Source organism: Eptatretus burgeri, chromosome 1, assembly GCF_056783735.1.
Source record: "Eptatretus burgeri isolate ZD-2024b chromosome 1, Ebu_testis_v1, whole genome shotgun sequence".
NCBI lineage: Eukaryota > Metazoa > Chordata > Myxini > Myxiniformes > Myxinidae > Eptatretus > Eptatretus burgeri.
The window spans coordinates 124,049,605-124,068,614 of record NC_140961.1 but is presented as its reverse complement, the minus strand read 5'-3'; the positions used below and the strand labels follow the sequence as shown (position 1 = coordinate 124,068,614).

General features: G+C 43.0%; 1 protein-coding gene and 1 long non-coding RNA gene across 2 annotated transcripts in view; both read left to right on the top strand.

The window, feature by feature from the left end:
• IFT172 (intraflagellar transport 172) overlaps positions 1–12,492 on the top strand; it is a 445,633-nt gene extending 433,141 nt beyond the window's left edge. Inside the window, exon 48 of the mRNA XM_085896864.1 lies at positions 12,144–12,492. Within this exon, the coding sequence (XP_085752990.1) occupies positions 12,144–12,233 (90 nt within the window). The 3' untranslated portion in view covers positions 12,234–12,492. The remainder of the gene's footprint in view (positions 1–12,143) is intronic.
• Positions 12,480–15,654, top strand: LOC147035334 (uncharacterized). Its single transcript, XR_015062166.1, has 4 exons — positions 12,480–12,615; positions 12,905–12,948; positions 13,051–13,115; positions 13,237–15,654. It is a non-coding gene; the product is annotated as an uncharacterized LOC147035334 (long non-coding RNA).
• Positions 15,655–19,010: the final 3,356 nt, after the last annotated feature.

The window sequence follows — 19,010 nt, the reverse complement described above, 5'->3', positions numbered from 1 at the left end:
ATTAGAAATTAGTTTGTTTTTCAATAGTTTTCTTTCTATTTTTTTTTTATAAACATAACTTGTGAATCAATGCATCACAAACCATTTTTTTTTAATTTCAATTGTTTTTTTTAATGCAATGTCAAGGCTCGTATAATAGTTAACACACAAAATGTATAACAAGGGGAGCAGGAGACAGGAGGGATGGGAGAGGGAAACAGAAAACAGTGCGGAATAGATACATGAGGAGATCTGTGGAAGGGAGCAGGATGGGGCGGGTCCACGGGGTAAAAAAGATGGACACCACAAGGACTTTCAGGAAGGAAAGCAGGGAATTTGAAGGGGGTGGGTTTAGGGTGGATTAGCGGGGGTAGAAAAGATCATGGTTTTGGATGGGGGGAGATAAGAGGTGGTGGTGAACAGCTGTTTTGAAAGCCTGGAGGGAAGAATGGGATTGGAGAGAGTGTAGGAGTTTGTTCCAAAGGCAGGAAAAAAGAGGAATGAAAGAGTGAAGGTTAGCAGTGATTCTTGATTTTGGTAGTTTCACCAGAAGGGGGTTGCTGGCAGACCTTGAGCACCCTGCAGAAATATGGGTGCGACAGAGAGCAGACAGAGCGGGGGGGGGGGGGGTGAGACCAGAGAGGAAACGGTGGAAGACAGAAAGACTACCGACCTGCCTGTGGTGAGAGAGTGAGAGACCCAAATACAGCCTCATTGTGGGAGATACCAATGATCTTGGTCTCCACAGCGTGCAGCCAAGAAAGGTGAGAGGTGGGAACACCAGCCCAGAGGGGAGAGCAGTACTCCATCAGGCTGCAGATGACAGCTTTGTGCACGGTCAGGAGCTCAGGTGTACCAAGGAAGGACTTTGCACGATTGAGGATGCCCAACCGTCGCCTGGCTTTGGAGGCCAGTTTGGAGATATGGCTTTCCCAGAAAAGATCATGGCAGATAGTGAGGCCAAAAACTTTGAATGAAAGGACTTCTTTAAGATGATTGTTGAGAAAGTAGATTGGGGGGGGGGGGTTCCAGATGGTCTTTTCGGAGACATAGTGAGAGTGTGAGTTTTGTCAGGATTTAAAGACATGTTCCACACGTTGGACCAGCTTGTGATTGTATCCAGATCTGCAGAGAGTGAAGAGGCTGCTGCTTGCCGGTCTGAAGGATGACAGATGGTATGTAGAGGGTGGAGTCATGACCAAAGAGATATGAAGGATTTTCCAGAGTTGGAGAGATCATTAATGAAAACGAGAAAATGCACTGTGCCAAGAACACTGCCTTGAGGAACTCCAGCCTGGACAGGAAGAGGGGATGAGAGAATTCCATTCAGGGCCACATGTTGACTGCGACAGGAGAGGAAGTCTGTGAGCCATGAGTGGAGATGGCCTTGGATGCAATAGGCAGAGAGTTTGGTGAGCAGTGCGGGGTGCCAGACTGCATCGAAAGCATGTGATATGTCGAAGAAGATGGCTCTGATCTCATGTCTGGCATTGAGGACCTCTATCCATTGTTGGGAATGCAGGAGCAGTAAGTCCAGGGTAGAGTGACCTCATCTGAATCCAAATTGATGATTGGAAATCAAGCCATTGGAGAAGAGGAAGGATTTCATGTCAGAAGCGATTATGGATTCCATAACATTGCTGATGTTTGGGAGAAGGCTGATTGGTCTGTTGTTGCAGGGATCTGTTTTTGCATCTTTTTATGCAGAGTGGTCGGTAATGTTTGCTGATCCCTAAGCAGATGGCAGATGACCTTGAGCAAATGAGAGGGTGAGTGAAACAGAGAGAGGGTGAGCAAGAGCAGCAGATCAGGTTTTTAGGACACGTGGGCTGATGCCGTCTGGACCGGTTGGAGTCCATTTGTGAATCAATCCATCATAAGCTATTTTTTTTTCTGGATATATAATTTATGCTAATGGAAGAGCAAAAGACATATGGTAAAAAGGTAACAAGCTGAGAGTGGTGGCAACGGGGCAACAGCTGCACACTCAAAGCAAGGGAATGAATGAACAGTGAGAGAGAGAGAGAGAGAGAGAGAGAGAGAGAGAGAGAGAGAGAGAGAGAGAGAGAGAGAGAGAGAGAGAGAGAGAGAGAGAGAGAGAGAGAGAGAGAGAGAGAGAGAGAGAGAGAGAGAGAGAGAGAGAGAGAGAGAGAGAGAGAGAGAGAGAGAGAGAGAGAGAGAGAGAGAGAGAGAGAGAGAGAGAGAGAGAGAGAGAGAGAGAGAGAGAGAGAGAGAGAGAGAGAGAGAGAGATATACAGCAACCCAAAAATAAGAAGGTTAGGTTAGGTAAGGTTAATGGTGGTCGAAAATATCATAAATATGGATGGGCGATGATATGAGATGGTGGTCCATAGATTTCTGGATGGCATGGAGGGAAGAGTCTGATTGAACAGTTTCTGAAAAGCATTTCTACAAACGGGAGAAAATAGGAATTACTGGTTGGAGGTGGGTGGAAATCCTTGATTGAGGTTTAACCAGGATATGGTTACTGGAAGAACATGTGCATCCTGGAGGAGCTGGGGTGTGTCTGAGTGCAAAGAGAGCAAAATGAGCTCTCCTAAAGGAGAGGTGCTGAAAAATAGACAGGCCACCGACCAGCCTGCGATGTGCTTCAACCTCATCGCGGGAGATTCCAATGTTGTTGAGAACTTTAGATTCCATAGAATCCACGAGAGATGTTTGAAACATCCATCATCACATGTATCTATTTCGAAAGAATAGATGGTAGCAGAGAGGTATTTGCAGCCAGAGGTATTCCAAAGGGCTTGGAGCAGTTAGTTTGGACACTGGACAATGATGAATGCAATTATTGATGTAGACAGCAACACTACATCAGTAACGGGGGGGGGGGGGGGGGGGTAGGGTGCTTCATTGCATTGTCGGCTAAATCAATGCTATTTCAAAGTGACTCCTTTAAAGACATGAAACAGCAGCTCATTATTGCTGAGTTGAATAAAATTGGGTGTTTAACAGTCGGTGACAATTTGATCTCAGCTTGGTTCTTATTCCACAATGCAGATTTTATATTATGCTAGAGCAGTCGTGCTTTTGAGTGGAGGTAATATGCAATAGACATCACTTCCACTGTGAGAATGAGGCTGCATCATGCTGCCACCATTATGGGAGACAAAGTGAGGCCTTTATAATGAGAAGTATAAACGAGCTGGTGTGATTTCAAAGTGAAAATGCCATGCTTTTATGATGTCTTCGGGTACTCCAGTTTCTTTAAGTTCTTGTGCTTAAATAAGCTGGAAAGTTTACTGAAATGTAGAATGAATTTGATACTTTTTTCCAATTAGATCATTAAATTTCATCGGCATTATGGGAGACTAAATGTAATGCTATCAGACAAAAGGATAGATCAGAAAAAAATGCCACGGTGTGTCTACCAGGTTTGATTGACTACATGGAAAGTTTACTGAAATGTAGAATGAATTTGATACTTTTTTCCAATTAGATCATTAAATTTCATCGGCATTATGGGAGACTAAATGTAATGCTATCAGACAAAAGGATAGATCAGAAAAAAAAATTCCACAGTGTGTCTACCAGGTTTGGTTGACTACAGGTAGTCATTCTCTGGGATACAAAGCCAGTCCACCATTACGGAAGACAATCTGTTATCCTCTTCAACACGGGCAAGGAAAAATGGGGCCTTCCCCGGCGTCCGCGATCCATTGACGGCCATATTTTTTTCAGACCGCCATATGACTTTGATATTCAACATTTATTTACGTATTTTTTATTTACTTCTAATTTGTGAATGCATCATAAGCAATTTTTACCCCTCAGCCCGATTTGAGCTGAAAAAAGGGGTATTGTCGTCACAGGAGTTGTCCGGCGGGCGCCTGGGCGTCCGTCCGTCCGTCTGTCAACTTTTGGTTTCCGTCAATTTCGAGGAGAACGCCTTGTCCGATTAAATCCGTTTTTGCAGGGTGTGTTGGGGTTGAGTAGAGGAAGGTTCCTTTCGAAAATGGGCACGCTGCGATTTTCAATGTGGCCTCCATGGCAGCCATCTTGAAATTGGTTTCCATCGATTTCGAGGAGAATGCCTTGTCCGATTAAATCCATTTTTGCAGGGTGTGTTGGGGTTGAGTAGAGGAAGGTTCCTTTCCAAAATGGGCATGCTGCGATTTTCAATGTGGCCTCCATGGCAGCCATCTTGAAATTGGTTTCCATCGATTTCGAGGAGAATGCCTTGTCCGATTAAATCCATTTTTGCAGGGTGTGTCGGGGTTGAGTAGCGGAAGGTTCTTTTCGAAAATGGGCACGCTGCAATTTTCAGTGTGGCCGCCACGGCAGTCGTCTTGAAATTAGTTTTCGTCAATTTCGAGAACGGCTTGGCTTGTCCGATTAAATGCATTTTTTAAATGGGCACGCTGCGATTTTCAATGTGGCCTCATGGCAGCCATCTTGAAATTGGTTTCTGTCGATTTCGAGGAGAATCCCTTGTCCGATTAAATCCATTTTTGCAGGGTATGTTGGGGTTGAGTAGAGGAAGGTTCCTTTCGAAAATGGGCGCGCTGCGATTTTCAATGTGGCCGCCACGGCAGTCGTCTTGAAATTGGTTTTCGTCAATTTCGAGAATGGCTTGGCTTGTCCGATTAAATGCATTTTTGCAATGTGTGTGTTGGAGTTGAGTAGAGGAAGGTTCCTTTCGAAAATGGGTGCGCTGCAATTTTCACTAACCGCCACGGTAGCCATCTTGAAGTCTGATTGATTTTCGATATGACGTCCAACGTGCTCTCACTGACTGCATCATCGTGATATCACCGCTTCCTTTTACAATGCATGGGCTGAGGGGTTACGCCCGCTTTGCGGAGCTATTTTTAATTTTTTGTACTGTGTATAAAATTTAGGCGAATGGAAGAGCAAGTGACATTGTGTAAAAAAAAAGAAACGAGCTGAGAGTGGGGCAACGGAGCAACAGTTGCACACATAACTTTTAATAGAGTATAAATTAAGGAAATGCGTCCCCATCTACAACCTATTCATAAAACTCAACATCATGAAAAAAGCATTTTTTGTAAATTAGGTTACAATCTGAAAAAAGTAGGTCAAGGACACGAATCAAATATCAGATGCACAACTTCAATGCTGGTCCATTATTGTGATGCAAGAACATCTTGGAAGGCCAAGTGGTCTTTGAGATTTTGCATTGGCAAAATTGAGTGATGACAAATAATGTTCTTTTTGTCAGACTGCTATATGACCTTGATTTTTAACCCAGAGTGGTATGATGTAAATGCGGCTTGCTCTGGGCTATCTAGAGAGTGAAATTTCATTCCGATTGGACAAACCTTAGTCGAATTATAGTAGAAAATGTTAAAATGTCTAATTAGGTCATGACCTTAAAAATGAGGTCAAAGTCCAAAAAAAAATGACAATACTTTCTGTTCCTGCATACTTTCTGTTCCCATTACTGTTGCAAACTTTCATTCTGAAAGTTCTTGCCGGTTCCGAGATACAGTTCAGACATTGGCAGAAAAAAAGTTAGAAAAATAACCTAAATGGTGGTTTAGTTCTCCTAGGGGTTGAAGAAACTTTGAGGTACCATTAATAACTGAGGGAACTAATTGTAGAAACAAACCTCACAACAGGTATAAGCCTCCCCCTCTACTATAGGAGGAGACTTAAATTTCTTTCTTGCATTTCACACAATTACGTGTTGTTGAATTTGAATGATATAATTGGAAAATAGTCTCATTATTCATAATACATTCCAGTAAACTTTCCAACTTCTTTAAGCACAAGGGTATAAGCATGGTTTAAAAAAAATATCACAAGTACAAAAATTAATTCATTTTCAGTTTTCACATGTCAATTAGTCTTCTCGTTCCAAGCCCTGTTAGAAATGGTGGAGTACATTTCTGGTCCTGAGTTGCAGAAATGATGGGCAAGTGTTATGAAGACTGCTGACAGCTGGAGCTTTGCTTTCTTTGACAGCATCCAGTTTGGCAAAACATCTAAAAAGCTTTTCCTGCTAAAATATAGTGGAGCCTACATCCTTAAATCCCTTTGCATCAATTCATCATTCGCTGCAGAGCCACAACATTGGGTATGTTTTCACCCTTGTCTGTCTGTTTGTCTGTCAGTCTGTGAGTAGGATATCTGAAATAAGTTATGCATGGGCTCAGATAAAATTTGTTGGACAGGTTGCATGTGTGAAAGGACGAACTGATTTGATTTTGGGGAAGAAGTGGATCCGATAATTTTTGGAGTGATTCTTAAACATTGAGTGACGGGGCCAAAACGCTATATAGCAAGATATTTGACAAAGTTGTGGACAGGCTATGATAAAATTTGGTGGATGAGGTGGGTAGGTGACAAGAACAAGCCGATTAGATTTTGGTTCAGGTCCGGATGCAAATCCAGCCCATCAATGAGATAAAAAACGTACACTGTTCAGCCTGACAGAGGTATGCGCTCTCCCGTGTGCCATTCCAGTTGATGTGTGCAACATTATGCATATGAACACAGTTTTTTTTGGGGGGGGGGGTCAAAAGAAAGCATTTGATAGTACTAATCATATATATATTTATTTTCTGTTATGAAAGGTTTGAGTTTTGGTAACTTTTTACCCCTGCCACTGAAGATGAAGGAGGTTAGGTTTCCCCCCCCCCCCCTTCTGTCGGTCTATCTGTCTTTGTTTGTTTGTGTGCAGGATATCTCAAAAAGTTATGGACAGATCCAGATGAAATTTTGTGAGCAGGTTCGGTGTGTGACAAGGACGTATTAATTAAATTTTGGTAAAGATCCGGGTCTGGATCCGACTATGAAATTTTTTTAAGTGATTCTTCACCATCGAGCGAGAGGGCCAAAAACAATATACAGCATGATATCTCAAAAGGTTGTGGACGGAGTCGGACAAAACTTGGTGGACATGTTGGGTGTGTGACGAGGAAGAACTGATTCAATTTTGATGAAGATCTGATTCCGGATATGGATACGATAATTATTTAATTTTTATTGATTCTTCACCATTGAGAGATAGTGCCAAAAACGATATCGTACTGTATTGCATGATATTTCAAAAATGTGTTGGGCCCAATCTGTTCTTGTGGATCAGGCATTATGTGGCAGAGGTGTGTGCTCTCCCAAGAGCCCTTCTAGTTTATTTCTGTTCTTGCATTAGTCGAGTTATGGTAGAAAAAACATTTATTTTTTTTGTGTGTTGGAATCGAATGTGCCAGCGTTTTACACACATTTTTCATAGGTCGGCATACGCTGGCGAAATCGTCAAGGTGTGACTGCGATGTTGACACTTCCAATTTTCAGGCGGTTATGATTTAAATCGGCGTGCGGCAGGTTTTTAACAGAGAACGCCACGAGTTCGTCGGCGATACGTGCAGCGCGCTATGCCGAAGTTAAACTATCGTTGGGCATAGGTTGTGAACGCCGACAACAGGCTAAGCATTCGTTGGTATAAGTTATCTATAACACAACGAAACGTTCTGTGCCCGTTACTAATAGGTTATGCATACGACCAACACGTTATGAATACGACCAAAACTTAAAAAAAAAAACTCAAAACTTCAGCGTACGCCAACGTTTTACATACATTTTTATACGTTGCCATTGCTGGCTAAAACGTCAAGGTGTGACAGCGCCTTAACTACGAAGCCAATACCAGTCTTGTGTTGTTATCCTGCCCACCGGAGGGAGGGAGCGGGATATTGTAATCGTCCGGTTTGTTTGTCTGTTTGTTACTTACGAAATCTAAAGATTTCGTAAGTAAATTGATGACTTCCGTCGTGTGTGTGTGTGTGTGTGTGTGTGTGTGTTTGTTTGTAGGCACGATAACTCGAGAACGGAAGAAGCTACCAATGTCAAATTACACCACGTGATTCAGGAGGGTGATGGCTAGCGCTGATTAGATTTTGATCAAAATCGGTCAAAGGTCAAGGTCACAGTGAGGTCAAACATTCGATTTATGATGGTTTGGTGCAGAATCATCGTAGAAACTTCTGGTTTGCATCGCTACCTTCTTGAGACAGCTTTTATTAGCCAAGGTCAGAGGTCAAGTTGACGATTTCGTAAGTACCAGTCTATGACTGCTTGTTTGTTTGTCTGTCTGTCTGTTAGCAACTTTACGGCAAAACGGCTTTAGCAAACACTATCAAATTTAATCCACAGGTGGGCAATGAACTTTGGACGACCCCATTAACTTTTGGCTCCAATTGGATCAAAGGTCAAGGTCAAGGTCACGAAAAGATCAAAATCGTTTTTCGCTGAGAACTTAGTCAAAAAGGATCTGATTTACTGCAAGCTAAGCTTATAGTGAACCTTATTCTATTTGTCACTTATAATCCAACCCATTCCTATAGTGAAAAATGCATATTTGTGAAGATCGGAAGGGTCCGAAGTTTGAGGGGTCATGGTCATCGGTCAAAATTACAAATTTTCCATTATAAATCAAAAAAGGTTAGGAATATGCGTGTTTACAATGGAAGACATATATCAAGTCCTTTATTGGCTTTCATTTGACACCATGACCTTTGACCTTACGTGGCCTTGAAAGGTCAAAACCATTTTACGGTCATATCTTCGTCAAAAATGGTTTAATTGACTTCAAACTAAGACTAAAATATTCCTTATTCTATTCTTTATAATTAACATTCAGGTTAAGGATTTAGCAAATTTAAATTTGATCCCCAAAATAACTTTATGCCTTAAATGGGCGGGATTTGTTGTGCCTGGCACCACTTGTTTCTATTGAACCTCCTTTCGTCAGGTTGTGGGAATAACCTTCAAGTTTCTCTATTTTATCGAATAAATACCCAAAAAAATCCTAGCATATGCAGATGGCATTTGTTCCATAATATAGTCTCAATATGATGTATCTGAAGGCCCTGTCACACCTTGACGATTTAGCCAGCGTATGCCTGACGTATGCAAATTTGGTGAAAATGCAAATACGTTATGGGTAAGTTTGTATAAGTTAAGAGCACGTTGGCATACGTCGTAGTACGCTGACATACGTCTTTGTACGCTGGCATACGTCATCGTACGCCGAGGTGTTAGACAAATTTTCCATGCTTGAAATTTTTCGACGTATGCCAGCGTATGACTCACACGTTCCACTACGCTGGCCATAAGTTGTAGGCAACGTTACGCGATCGTTGACACACGTTGACACATGTTACTTGTAAGTTACTCATAAGTCGAAACACGTCGAGGTAATGTTTAGTGTACCCGAAACTTATTTCTAACTTATGAGTAACGTGTTGTAGGCACGTTACGCGATCGTTGACACACGTCGACACACGTTACTTGTAAGTTACTCATAAGTCGAAACACGTCGAGGTAATGTTTAGTGTACCCGAAACTTATTTCTAACTTATGAGTAACGTGTTGTAGGCACGTTACGCGATCGTTGACACACGTCGACACACGTTACTTGTAAGTTACTCATAAGTCGAAACACGTCGAGGTAATGTTTAGTGTACCCGAAACTTATTTCTAACTTATGAGTAACGTGTTGTAGGCACGTTACGCGATCGTTGACACACGTTGACACATGTTACTTGTAAGTTACTCATAAGTCGAAACACGTCGAGGTAATGTTTAGTGTACCCGAAACTTATTTCTAACTTATGAGTAACGTGTTGTAGGCACGTTACGCGATCGTTGACACACGTCGACACATGTTACTTGTACGTTACTCATAAGTCGAAACAAGTCAATGTAATGGTTAGCGTCAGTGTTTCAGACTCCCTGTTTTGTTTTGTTTTCAGCGGTATGATGGTGATGTTAACACTTCGATTTCTAGTGCGGTTATAATATAATATAATTAATAGGCTGCCGCTCAACGATTTAAATCATAACCGCACTAGAAATCGAAGTGTCAACATCACCGTCATACCGAAGAAAAAAAAAAGAAAAGAAAAAAAACCAGGGAGTCTGGAACACTGACGCTAACCATTACCTTGAAGTGTTTCGACTTATGAGTAATGTACAAGTAACGTGTGTCGACGTGTGTCAACGATCGTGTAACGTGCCTACAACTTATGCCAGCGTATGCGCAACGTTTATCATATGCCGAGTACGTTGAGAAATTTTCAACATGCTGAAAATTTATCGACGTACTCGGCGTATGACGACGTATGCCAGTGTACTACGACGTATGCCAACGTACTACGACGTATGCCAGCGTGCTCTTAACGTATACAAAACTTACCCGTAACGTATTCGACGTGTGCCAGCTTGGTTGGGCAAATCTTTCATATGTCGGCATACGCTGGCTAAAACGTCAAGGTGTGACAGCGGCTTCACACTTCGATGTCTAGTGCGGTTATGATTTAAATCGTCGAGCCGCAGCCTATGAATAGCCTACGCCACGTGATCGTCGGCGATACGCTGCCGCGCTATGCATAAGTTAGACTATCGTTGGGCATAGGTTGTGAACGCCGACAACACGCTCAGCATTCGTTGGTATAAGTTATCTATATGTGATTGAAACATTCTGTGTACGTTACTAATACGTTATGCATACATCCAACTCGTTATTATACGCCCAAAACATTTTTAAAAACATCAATAGTTCAGCGTATGCCAGCGTTTTACATCCATTTTGAGACCTTGCCATACGCTGGCTAAAACGTCAAGGTGTGACAAGGCCCTGAGCTGCTGAAGCAGTCAACATTTTTAGTTTCGCAAGCTCAGCTAGAATAAAGTGGATAAGGAGTTTTGCTTCTTATTTTGGACGAACAACAGGTTTTCTCTTCATTATCTGGCAAATCGTCCCTGACGGAACGATGGTGTTTCCTGTTTCGGTGCGCATTTTGGCAATGATGGAAGTCTTCAAAAAACTGGGATGGAGTACTCGATAAAGTTTGCGCGAAACTCCAAAGGTGGAGATGTCTTCTCAGCAAGTTATCCTTCCGTGGAAGATTAGTTATCAATCATTTAGTTACCTCCACTCAATATGCTAACTATATGCCTTAACATGGCATTTTTTCAAGGTGGAAAAAGACAATAAGACATGGTAATACCTCCAGATTTTTTGCAGTCTCGGTAAGTGGGTGTGAAGATAAGGCAAAGGCCTCTTACTCATGATACAATTAAGGCCTCTGAAGCATTTCTCGGAATACTCTCACCCACCAGCACAGCACTAAATGGTATGTACACATTTACGTCGAGAATTGATGTCAGCCCAACCTTCAGAACCCTTGAGGGTCATAATCTCAGTCATACGACAAAGGTTGTAAATAACTACAACCTTTGTCTTATGACCCTTAATTCCCCTGGCAAGTTTGGTTGGCATTGGATAAGTAATGACTGAATGCAACGGCCACAGACCTACAGACAGATTGACAGACAGACAGACAGACAGACACCAAATTGCATATTTTAGTTTGATGGTTTTTCTTATCACCTCTGAGCTCAAAAGTGAAACTGCATGTGATAATGTTTTGGTTGCTGAAGCAAAATTATCAGTTTATAAAACAAGAAAATTAGAGGATAGAGAGTGGAGATGGATCTTCTTGCAGTGCTTTGCTCACCTTCTGGGCCTTGATTGTCTCTTTAGTCTTTAGGACTTTGATTGAATTCTCTCTCTCTCTCTCTCTCTCTCTCTCTCTCTCTCTCTCTCTCTCTCTCTCTCTCTCTCTCTGTCTCTCTCTCTCTCTCTCTCTCTCTCTCTCTCTCTCTCTCTCTCTCTCTCTCTCTCTCTCTCTCTCTCTCTCTCTCTCTCTCTCTCTCTCTCTCTCTCTCTCTCTCTGTATGTATGTATGTATGTATGTATGTATGTATGTATGTATGTATATATATATATATATATATATATATATATATATATATATATATATATATATATATATATATATATATATATATCTTGATTGGATGACTTTCGGACTTAACTGCATTTGATGTGGACCGGCCAGCCATTTGGAGAGGTTCTGGGGTTTGAAGGATGAACACCTCGATGATGGATGTTCTCGGATGATAATGACTTTCATCATTGAATCAATCACTTTATAAGCTGAAGGAATCATTCTCTCTGTCTCTGTCTCTCCTCTTCTTCTTCTTCTCTCTCACTCGCTCACTCGCTCACTCACGTGTACAAACACTTACTATAGGAGTTGTTACATTTGATAATTTGAAGAATGACCTCTGCTTCTCTCTCTCCGTCCGCTCTCTCCTTCCCGTCCCTGCTGTAGACCACCCACAGCCCCGATTGTGAGGATGTGATCACCTTCATGGATCGTTGGTTGGGTGGGCTGCCAAATACAGCTTTTTCCTTGCACTGATGGCATGTAATGGCTAATTTGTACTCTGACTTGTACATTAATAACAGACAGCAAGCTCACAGAATGGCAAGGCTCATTACAGAGGTTATTTATAAGCAAAAGCATAACATGTGCCGCTTTTGTTACTCGTGGTACAAATGGCCACTTACTGTACATCTCGACACCGTGGTGTGCAGCACATTTAATTGGCTTCACAAATTGTGCATCTTGCAGCTGGTTGAAAATGATAATCGAAATAAAAGAAATGTTATCGTTTAAATTCGAGTTTGCTCTCATGTTGTTCAACTAGATAATGGACTTTCTTCCGAACGGGGATTCCAACCAAACCTGCAAGTCGAGCATCGTAACCATTATCCAGTTGGACTCCAACATACGACATCTGGTGCTATTCCCATATTTCTTGCTGTGTTTTGACAATATTATCATTTTACTTTAACCTAATTCGTTGTTGAATGCAACGTCTTGGCATCTGTTCCATTTGACCTTCTTCTAAAAAAAGTGTTTGTGTTTTTTGAGGGAGCAAGATTTGTCCATAATTTTTTTTTTCTCATTCTCTGCAACCCCACTCCCCTCCCCCCTCCAAGCCCCCTTCCCCCAACACACACAAAAGGCCAGTCACATTCATCAAAATGACATTCATAGAACAGAAAGTGAAATGTGCTCTTTTACAGGCCGTAACTCATGGAAATGTGCGGCATCATCACACAGATTATGGGTAACGACCAACGTTTTGTGAGGCCATTTGTGAGCACACTGACAATTTTTCTTCCATTACACTATCTCTTCACCTAATGATGTTATCTGACATGTGCATCAGGCCGGCCGTGTTAAAACACCCAGCACCTTCATCTGGGACTCGGCTATCCACACACCTGCTCAGGAGTGAGTCGTTTTGTGAATGTTCGAGCTTACCCTTTAACTCAGTTATCAGTTTGTTTGTTTGTTTTTGTTTTTCTTACATTGCTCCAAGACTCATGTATAATCTGGGGGGTGGGGGGAATAGATGGAAAGAAGCAAAGCCACCAAGAGAAAGCCTCTTTTGCTCTGACGAAGGGTGAATGATCACAGCGTCAAGCGCATCTCGCTTCCCATGGCGGTGAACATATTCAGCGGTTTTTTTTTTTTCGGTGAGACGATCCATTGTTTGTTTTAGTTTTATTGCTTATTATCATTTCATTGAAAGGGCCATTTTGAATTTGCACAAAGTCGAATTCACCTGCTCAACTTTACCTGAGATTGCCATTGCAAGCTGTGTTATCATTTGTTTGTCAAAATATGTGGAATCGCATTGGTTCTTGGCTCTACCTGCCATGCCCACTGCAAAGCACACACAAGCCAAGAAGCAATCTACAAGTTATATAAAGACCTTCATGTCCAAAAATTTACATTTCAATGGTCTTCAAGAGATGAAGGAGGAGATTGGGACCATACTCTGTGCAGAGCGTTGGTGCTGCTAAAGTAGTCTCCTTGGCTAATGGGCACAATCCTGAATGGGTCGCTACCAGCATGCTGGTATACACAGTATACCAGCATGCTGGCACTCATTTTGCCGACCTCGGAAGGATGACAGGTCAAGTTAACCCCACCTGGTATTAATTCAACAGCTGAGCGGGATTTGAACTCAGGACCTGATGATCCAAAGCCTGCCACCCTAACCATTAAGCCAACACCAGGCATAGAGATGAAGGCACTTTAATATTTGCAAACATTATTCTTGGTTTTATTTGGAGGGGGAGAGGGGTAGTTGGGTTGTCCTATTTTTGCATTTGCCACAATATTTAGCAGTTGTATGTGGAGGCAAAGGTGGAATGCTTAGCAGAAATGTTGTGTACATAAATTCTTGTTTTTAATTCTGCCAAACATGTGCATAAAGTATTGCCTGGGTATGCACAATTTATACGTACTGATCAATCGTCTTCCCCGTCACGAGTGACGCTGAGAGATCCTACACACATCCAGCTTGTCTCGTTCGATGGTGCTGTGGTCTGGCACTGGACCGGTCATGCAGGGTCTGCTCTGCTAACTCTCGACCATTCAACAGGCAGTGGCACCACTCGTTGTGGTCTGTTGTCGAGTAATACCAGCCATCTTCCAACTCAAAGAGCTTTAGATCTTGCTTAATGCAGTCCTTCCAACTCTGTTTGAGCCAACCCCTGTTACAGCTGTCAATGTTGAAATCACTAAAAAAAAAATATTTGCTTCGGCAGGCGAAGGTCATGCACGCAGCATGTAGGTCCAAACCGGCGAAGTCAGCCGCAACATATTGTTATCTCAATGGACTCAGACTTTGCGAGGTTGAGCACTTCATTGTTGGATTTCATGTGCCACCACTTAATATCCAGAATTCGGCAAAGGCATCTTTGATGGACGTGTGCAGTGTGAAACTGACTTCAGGATACAGTCACCAAGTGTGATGCCAGGAGCAGTGTCACATTGCTGGTGAAGAACTCTAGTTTTATCTACGCTGATGGCAAGAACCCATGACTGTCATGGAGTATTTAAGCAGTTTGCGAGGAGCTGTTAATCAGTTTCGTTGGATCCAGTGAAGGCTACGTCATCTGCGTAGAGGAGCTTCTCCATCGTGGAGGTCATTGTGCGGCTTGTGCGTAAGCGGCGAAGATCGAATAGATTGCCATCTAAGGAGTGGGATATGGTAATGCCGGTGTTTTGCTGGCTGAGCTTCACTGGCGGAGGACAAAACTAAGGAGTAAACAACATAACAAAGAGTGAAAGAGCAAGGATATATTTATATGGTTCTAGTCCTAGAAACATACATTCCATGTGATTCAGGAAGAATTCTGCCTGCGGTGTCTGTCCTGATCCCAGCCCACATGTGTGTGTGTGCCATGCGAAACATTTCAGAAACTCTTGACTTCCCTTGTACGCATTTGAAACGTGCTTTTGTGTGTTTTCTGCTTGCATTCTTCGTGTTTTTCGAGTAAATGTAAATAAGCACGATGTGTGCACAACAGGAAGTACCTTTCATAAAAATCAATTTCCTTTCGTCTGAGTTGGAGTTGAAGGCTGTTTGCGGCTTAAAGACATTGCTGGAGACTTTCCGTTCCATCACTCCTTACGATCTACAAGTTGGATGCAAAGGAGAATTTTTAAAATCTTTTTCTGGGGACAGGAGGTGTGGGTGTCACAGCTCGTTTGACAGGTTTCATGATGAAATCCCTGCCACGTCCATCTATGATATGTGACATCCCCAAGGCATCATAACCTGAAGCAAAGGATACAAAGGAAGTGACTTTTTGCTTGACAATCAGTGCTTGCAATGCTAGATAGCTGTCTTGTTTTTATTTTATTTTTTTCATAATGCTAAAGGGGAATGTATTTCATTAAACCAAAATGCTGCTGTTTCTAAAGGTTTGCTTGAATGGTGAGGATTTTTTCAAGCATAACTTCTCAGATTCTTGGTTCCTTCCTGGCCAGACATGAACTACTCTTCTCTGAGAAGGCTGTCTTCAAAAGCTGAGGACACCAGTTCTAGAAATGTCATGTTTATCTTTTTGCAAATTAATTTGTTGATGTAATGTAGTTGTTCTCATTGAATGGCTTTGTGTGGGTTGAAAGGATGGCTAAGAGGTACGTACATTCGCCTCTCAGCTGTCTAGTCTGGGTTTGAATCTTGACCTGGCGAAATCAATGTGTGTGCCGTCCCTCAGATGGATATTAAACTGGGTGTCCAGTCTGCCAACATTAAGTAAGTGGAAATTAAAGATCCCACGGTGTCCTTCGTGAAGAGTAGGCGAGCTATCACCGGGACTCTAAACAAATTACAAATTGCTGCCCTCACTTCATCGAATGTCAGGCCTGGCCTGCCGGTTCGTGAGAGGCTTTGGCCAAAAACTTCCCCTGGCCAACCCCACAAGAACGTGGGAATAATTGCGCCGTTAGAGAAAGAAGAAGAAGGTTGAATGTCTTTGCGTGTCCTTGTCTGGGCATCGTTCACGTCTTCGGCTCTGTTTCCACTTTCCCTGTTCGTACATTCCCTTTCTGCCCCAATGTTGGTACATTGCCTTCTTCCCCTCTATCACCTCGCACGAACTTCAAATGATTGTGTACCCATGAAAACAGTGCACCAGACAATCTCAGAACCACCTGCGCATCGCAGCTTTGGCAACAAATATACTTGGTGTTTTGTTCTCAGTTGCAGTAGTGTACCTTCTATATCTGCATCAAAAGGTCATCGAGAGGAAGAAAAAAAAAGAACACTGTAGTGAGTGTTCAACTACTTGTGTCTCATCCTGGATGTTTTTCACGGAGTTTTCTTGTTTGGGGAAAACCAGAAAAATGCTACCACCAAGCAAATCGTGTTTATGCAAGAACAACGCTTGTGGTTTAACACGAGCCTTCTTCCCATGAGCTTCAATTTCATAGAAATATACAATTGTACATTCTGTACTTCTGCATGGAACATGAAACTTCCATCAGAAGAGTTCTGTCATCCTTTGAAGTTTGCTTTCAAGCTCCCAAGGAGTTATCAGACCTTCAAATGCTGAGCGTCAAACGAGGACGTGTTGAAGATATTGGCTAACGCCACACTCCGCTCTGCCTCCTCCTCCAATATTCTCGGATGTATATTATCTCGAACTTTAGCCTTATCTTCTCTCAGCTTTCCTGAACTGTTTCTTTATGTCCTCCACGGAACTCCTTTGAAAACCCTTCTTCACACCCGAGATAGATTCTCTCAGCTACAAGTAACCTGCACTTTAAAAATGCCTTGCTATTATGTTAAATATTCTTAACCACTTCCTTCTCATATTGTTTTCTAGCTTGCCTTGTAATATTCTTAATTAGCATCTGTTTGCTCCTGTATTGATGTGAGTCTGACTCCAGTCCTGTTATGTTTTTTTTTCCCTGACAAATGTTGTCTGCTTATCCTGAACTAGCAAATACCATGCACCCGTTGCTTCCCTGACGGGAATACAAAGAATGAGGGGAGGAAAAGCGGGGGAGAGAGAGGAGGGAGAGTGGGAAAGAGAGGAATAAAGGGGAGCGAGGAGGAGTGGGGAGGGAGGAGGAAGGGAGAGCGAGGAGGAGGGAGGGTGAGGGAGGAGGGAGGTACAGCGAGGAGGGGTAGGGCAAGGGAAAGCGTGCGTGTGGTGCAGGGTTAATTCCGATTCATACTGTCTCATCAAAATTATTGTGCATCGAATAACAGTGAAGATGGAAACAAAATAATGTCTGAAATCCATTATATACCAGTCATACTATCAACAGAGCCTGGAGACAAACTCCGCCCGGACACATCCTGAGCCAAAAACTGCCCAGAGACAACCACTGCCAGACATATCCAGAGAGACAAACACCACATGGACACGTCCAGAGACAAACGATGCCAGGACACGTCCGGAGACAAACAATGCCTGGATACGACCGAAGACAAACAACGCCCGGACACGTCCAGAGACAAACACTGCCCAGACACTTCCTGAGACAAACACTGCCTGGAGATAAACACCACCCAAACATGTCTGGATTCAAACAACATCCTGACACATCTAGACAAGCAACGCCCAGAAATGTCCGGAGGCAAGCACTACCCAGATACGTCCGGCGACAAATACCGTCCAGACATATCTGGAGATAACCACTGTTCAGACATAACCATCCAGACACGTCTGGAGACAAACACCGCCCGGACACGTCCGGAGACAAACACCGCCCAGACACGTCCTCAGACAAACACCGCCCAGACACGTCCTGAGGCAAACACCCCCCGGACATGTCTGGAGACAAACAACATCCAGTGACAAACAATGCACAGACACGTCCTGAGACAAACACTGCCCGGACACGTCCTGAGACAAACACTGCCCGGACACATCCTGAGACAAACACCGCCAGGACACATACTGAGACAAACACCGCCCGGACAGGTCCTGAGGCGAACACCGCCCGGACACGTCCTGAGGCAAACACCATCTGGGCACGTCCAACGCCTGGACATGTGCAGACGACGAGCAATGCCCGGACACCTCTGAAGACAAACACCATCCCGACACATCCTGACAAAAACACCACCCAGACAGACATGTCTGGAGACAAACACTGCCCAAAGATAAACACTGCCTGGACACTTTCAGAGACAAACACCGTCCGGAGACATACACGATCCAGACATGTCCGGAGATAACTACCATTCGGACATAACCATCCGGATACGTCTGGAGATAACCACCATTCAGACATAACCATCTGGATACATCTGGAGACAAATTCCATCCAGAGACATCCAGAGAATACACCACCTGGACACATTTGGAGATAACCACCATCCAGACACGTCTGAAGATAACCACCATCGCGACCTAAATACTGTCCGGACACGTCTGGAGGTAACCACCATCCGGAAATGTCTGGAGATAACCACCATCCGGACATAACCACCGTTCGGATACGTGCAGAGATAAACACCATCTGGACACGTCCAGAGCCATACACCATCTGGGGATAACCATCATGCGGAGTATCAAATAATGTGAGAATACAACTCTGGATTTTATAAGCATTGCAGCTGAAATTCGATAACCTCTGGAATCTCTTCACTTGAGTTGAATTTCAACACACTTTTTTTATATCATTCGGAACTGCTGCTAATGTCAGTTCTGCAGATAAATTTTGAAATTCAGCTCAGGTGAAGTGATTGTAGAGGTTATCGCATATGTGGAAACTAAATAAAGCCACAAACACTCAGAGATTCCCAGAATGTCAAACAACGTCCGAATTGGACAAATTAACACTTTTTTTTTTCAAAAAGCCGGAACTGCT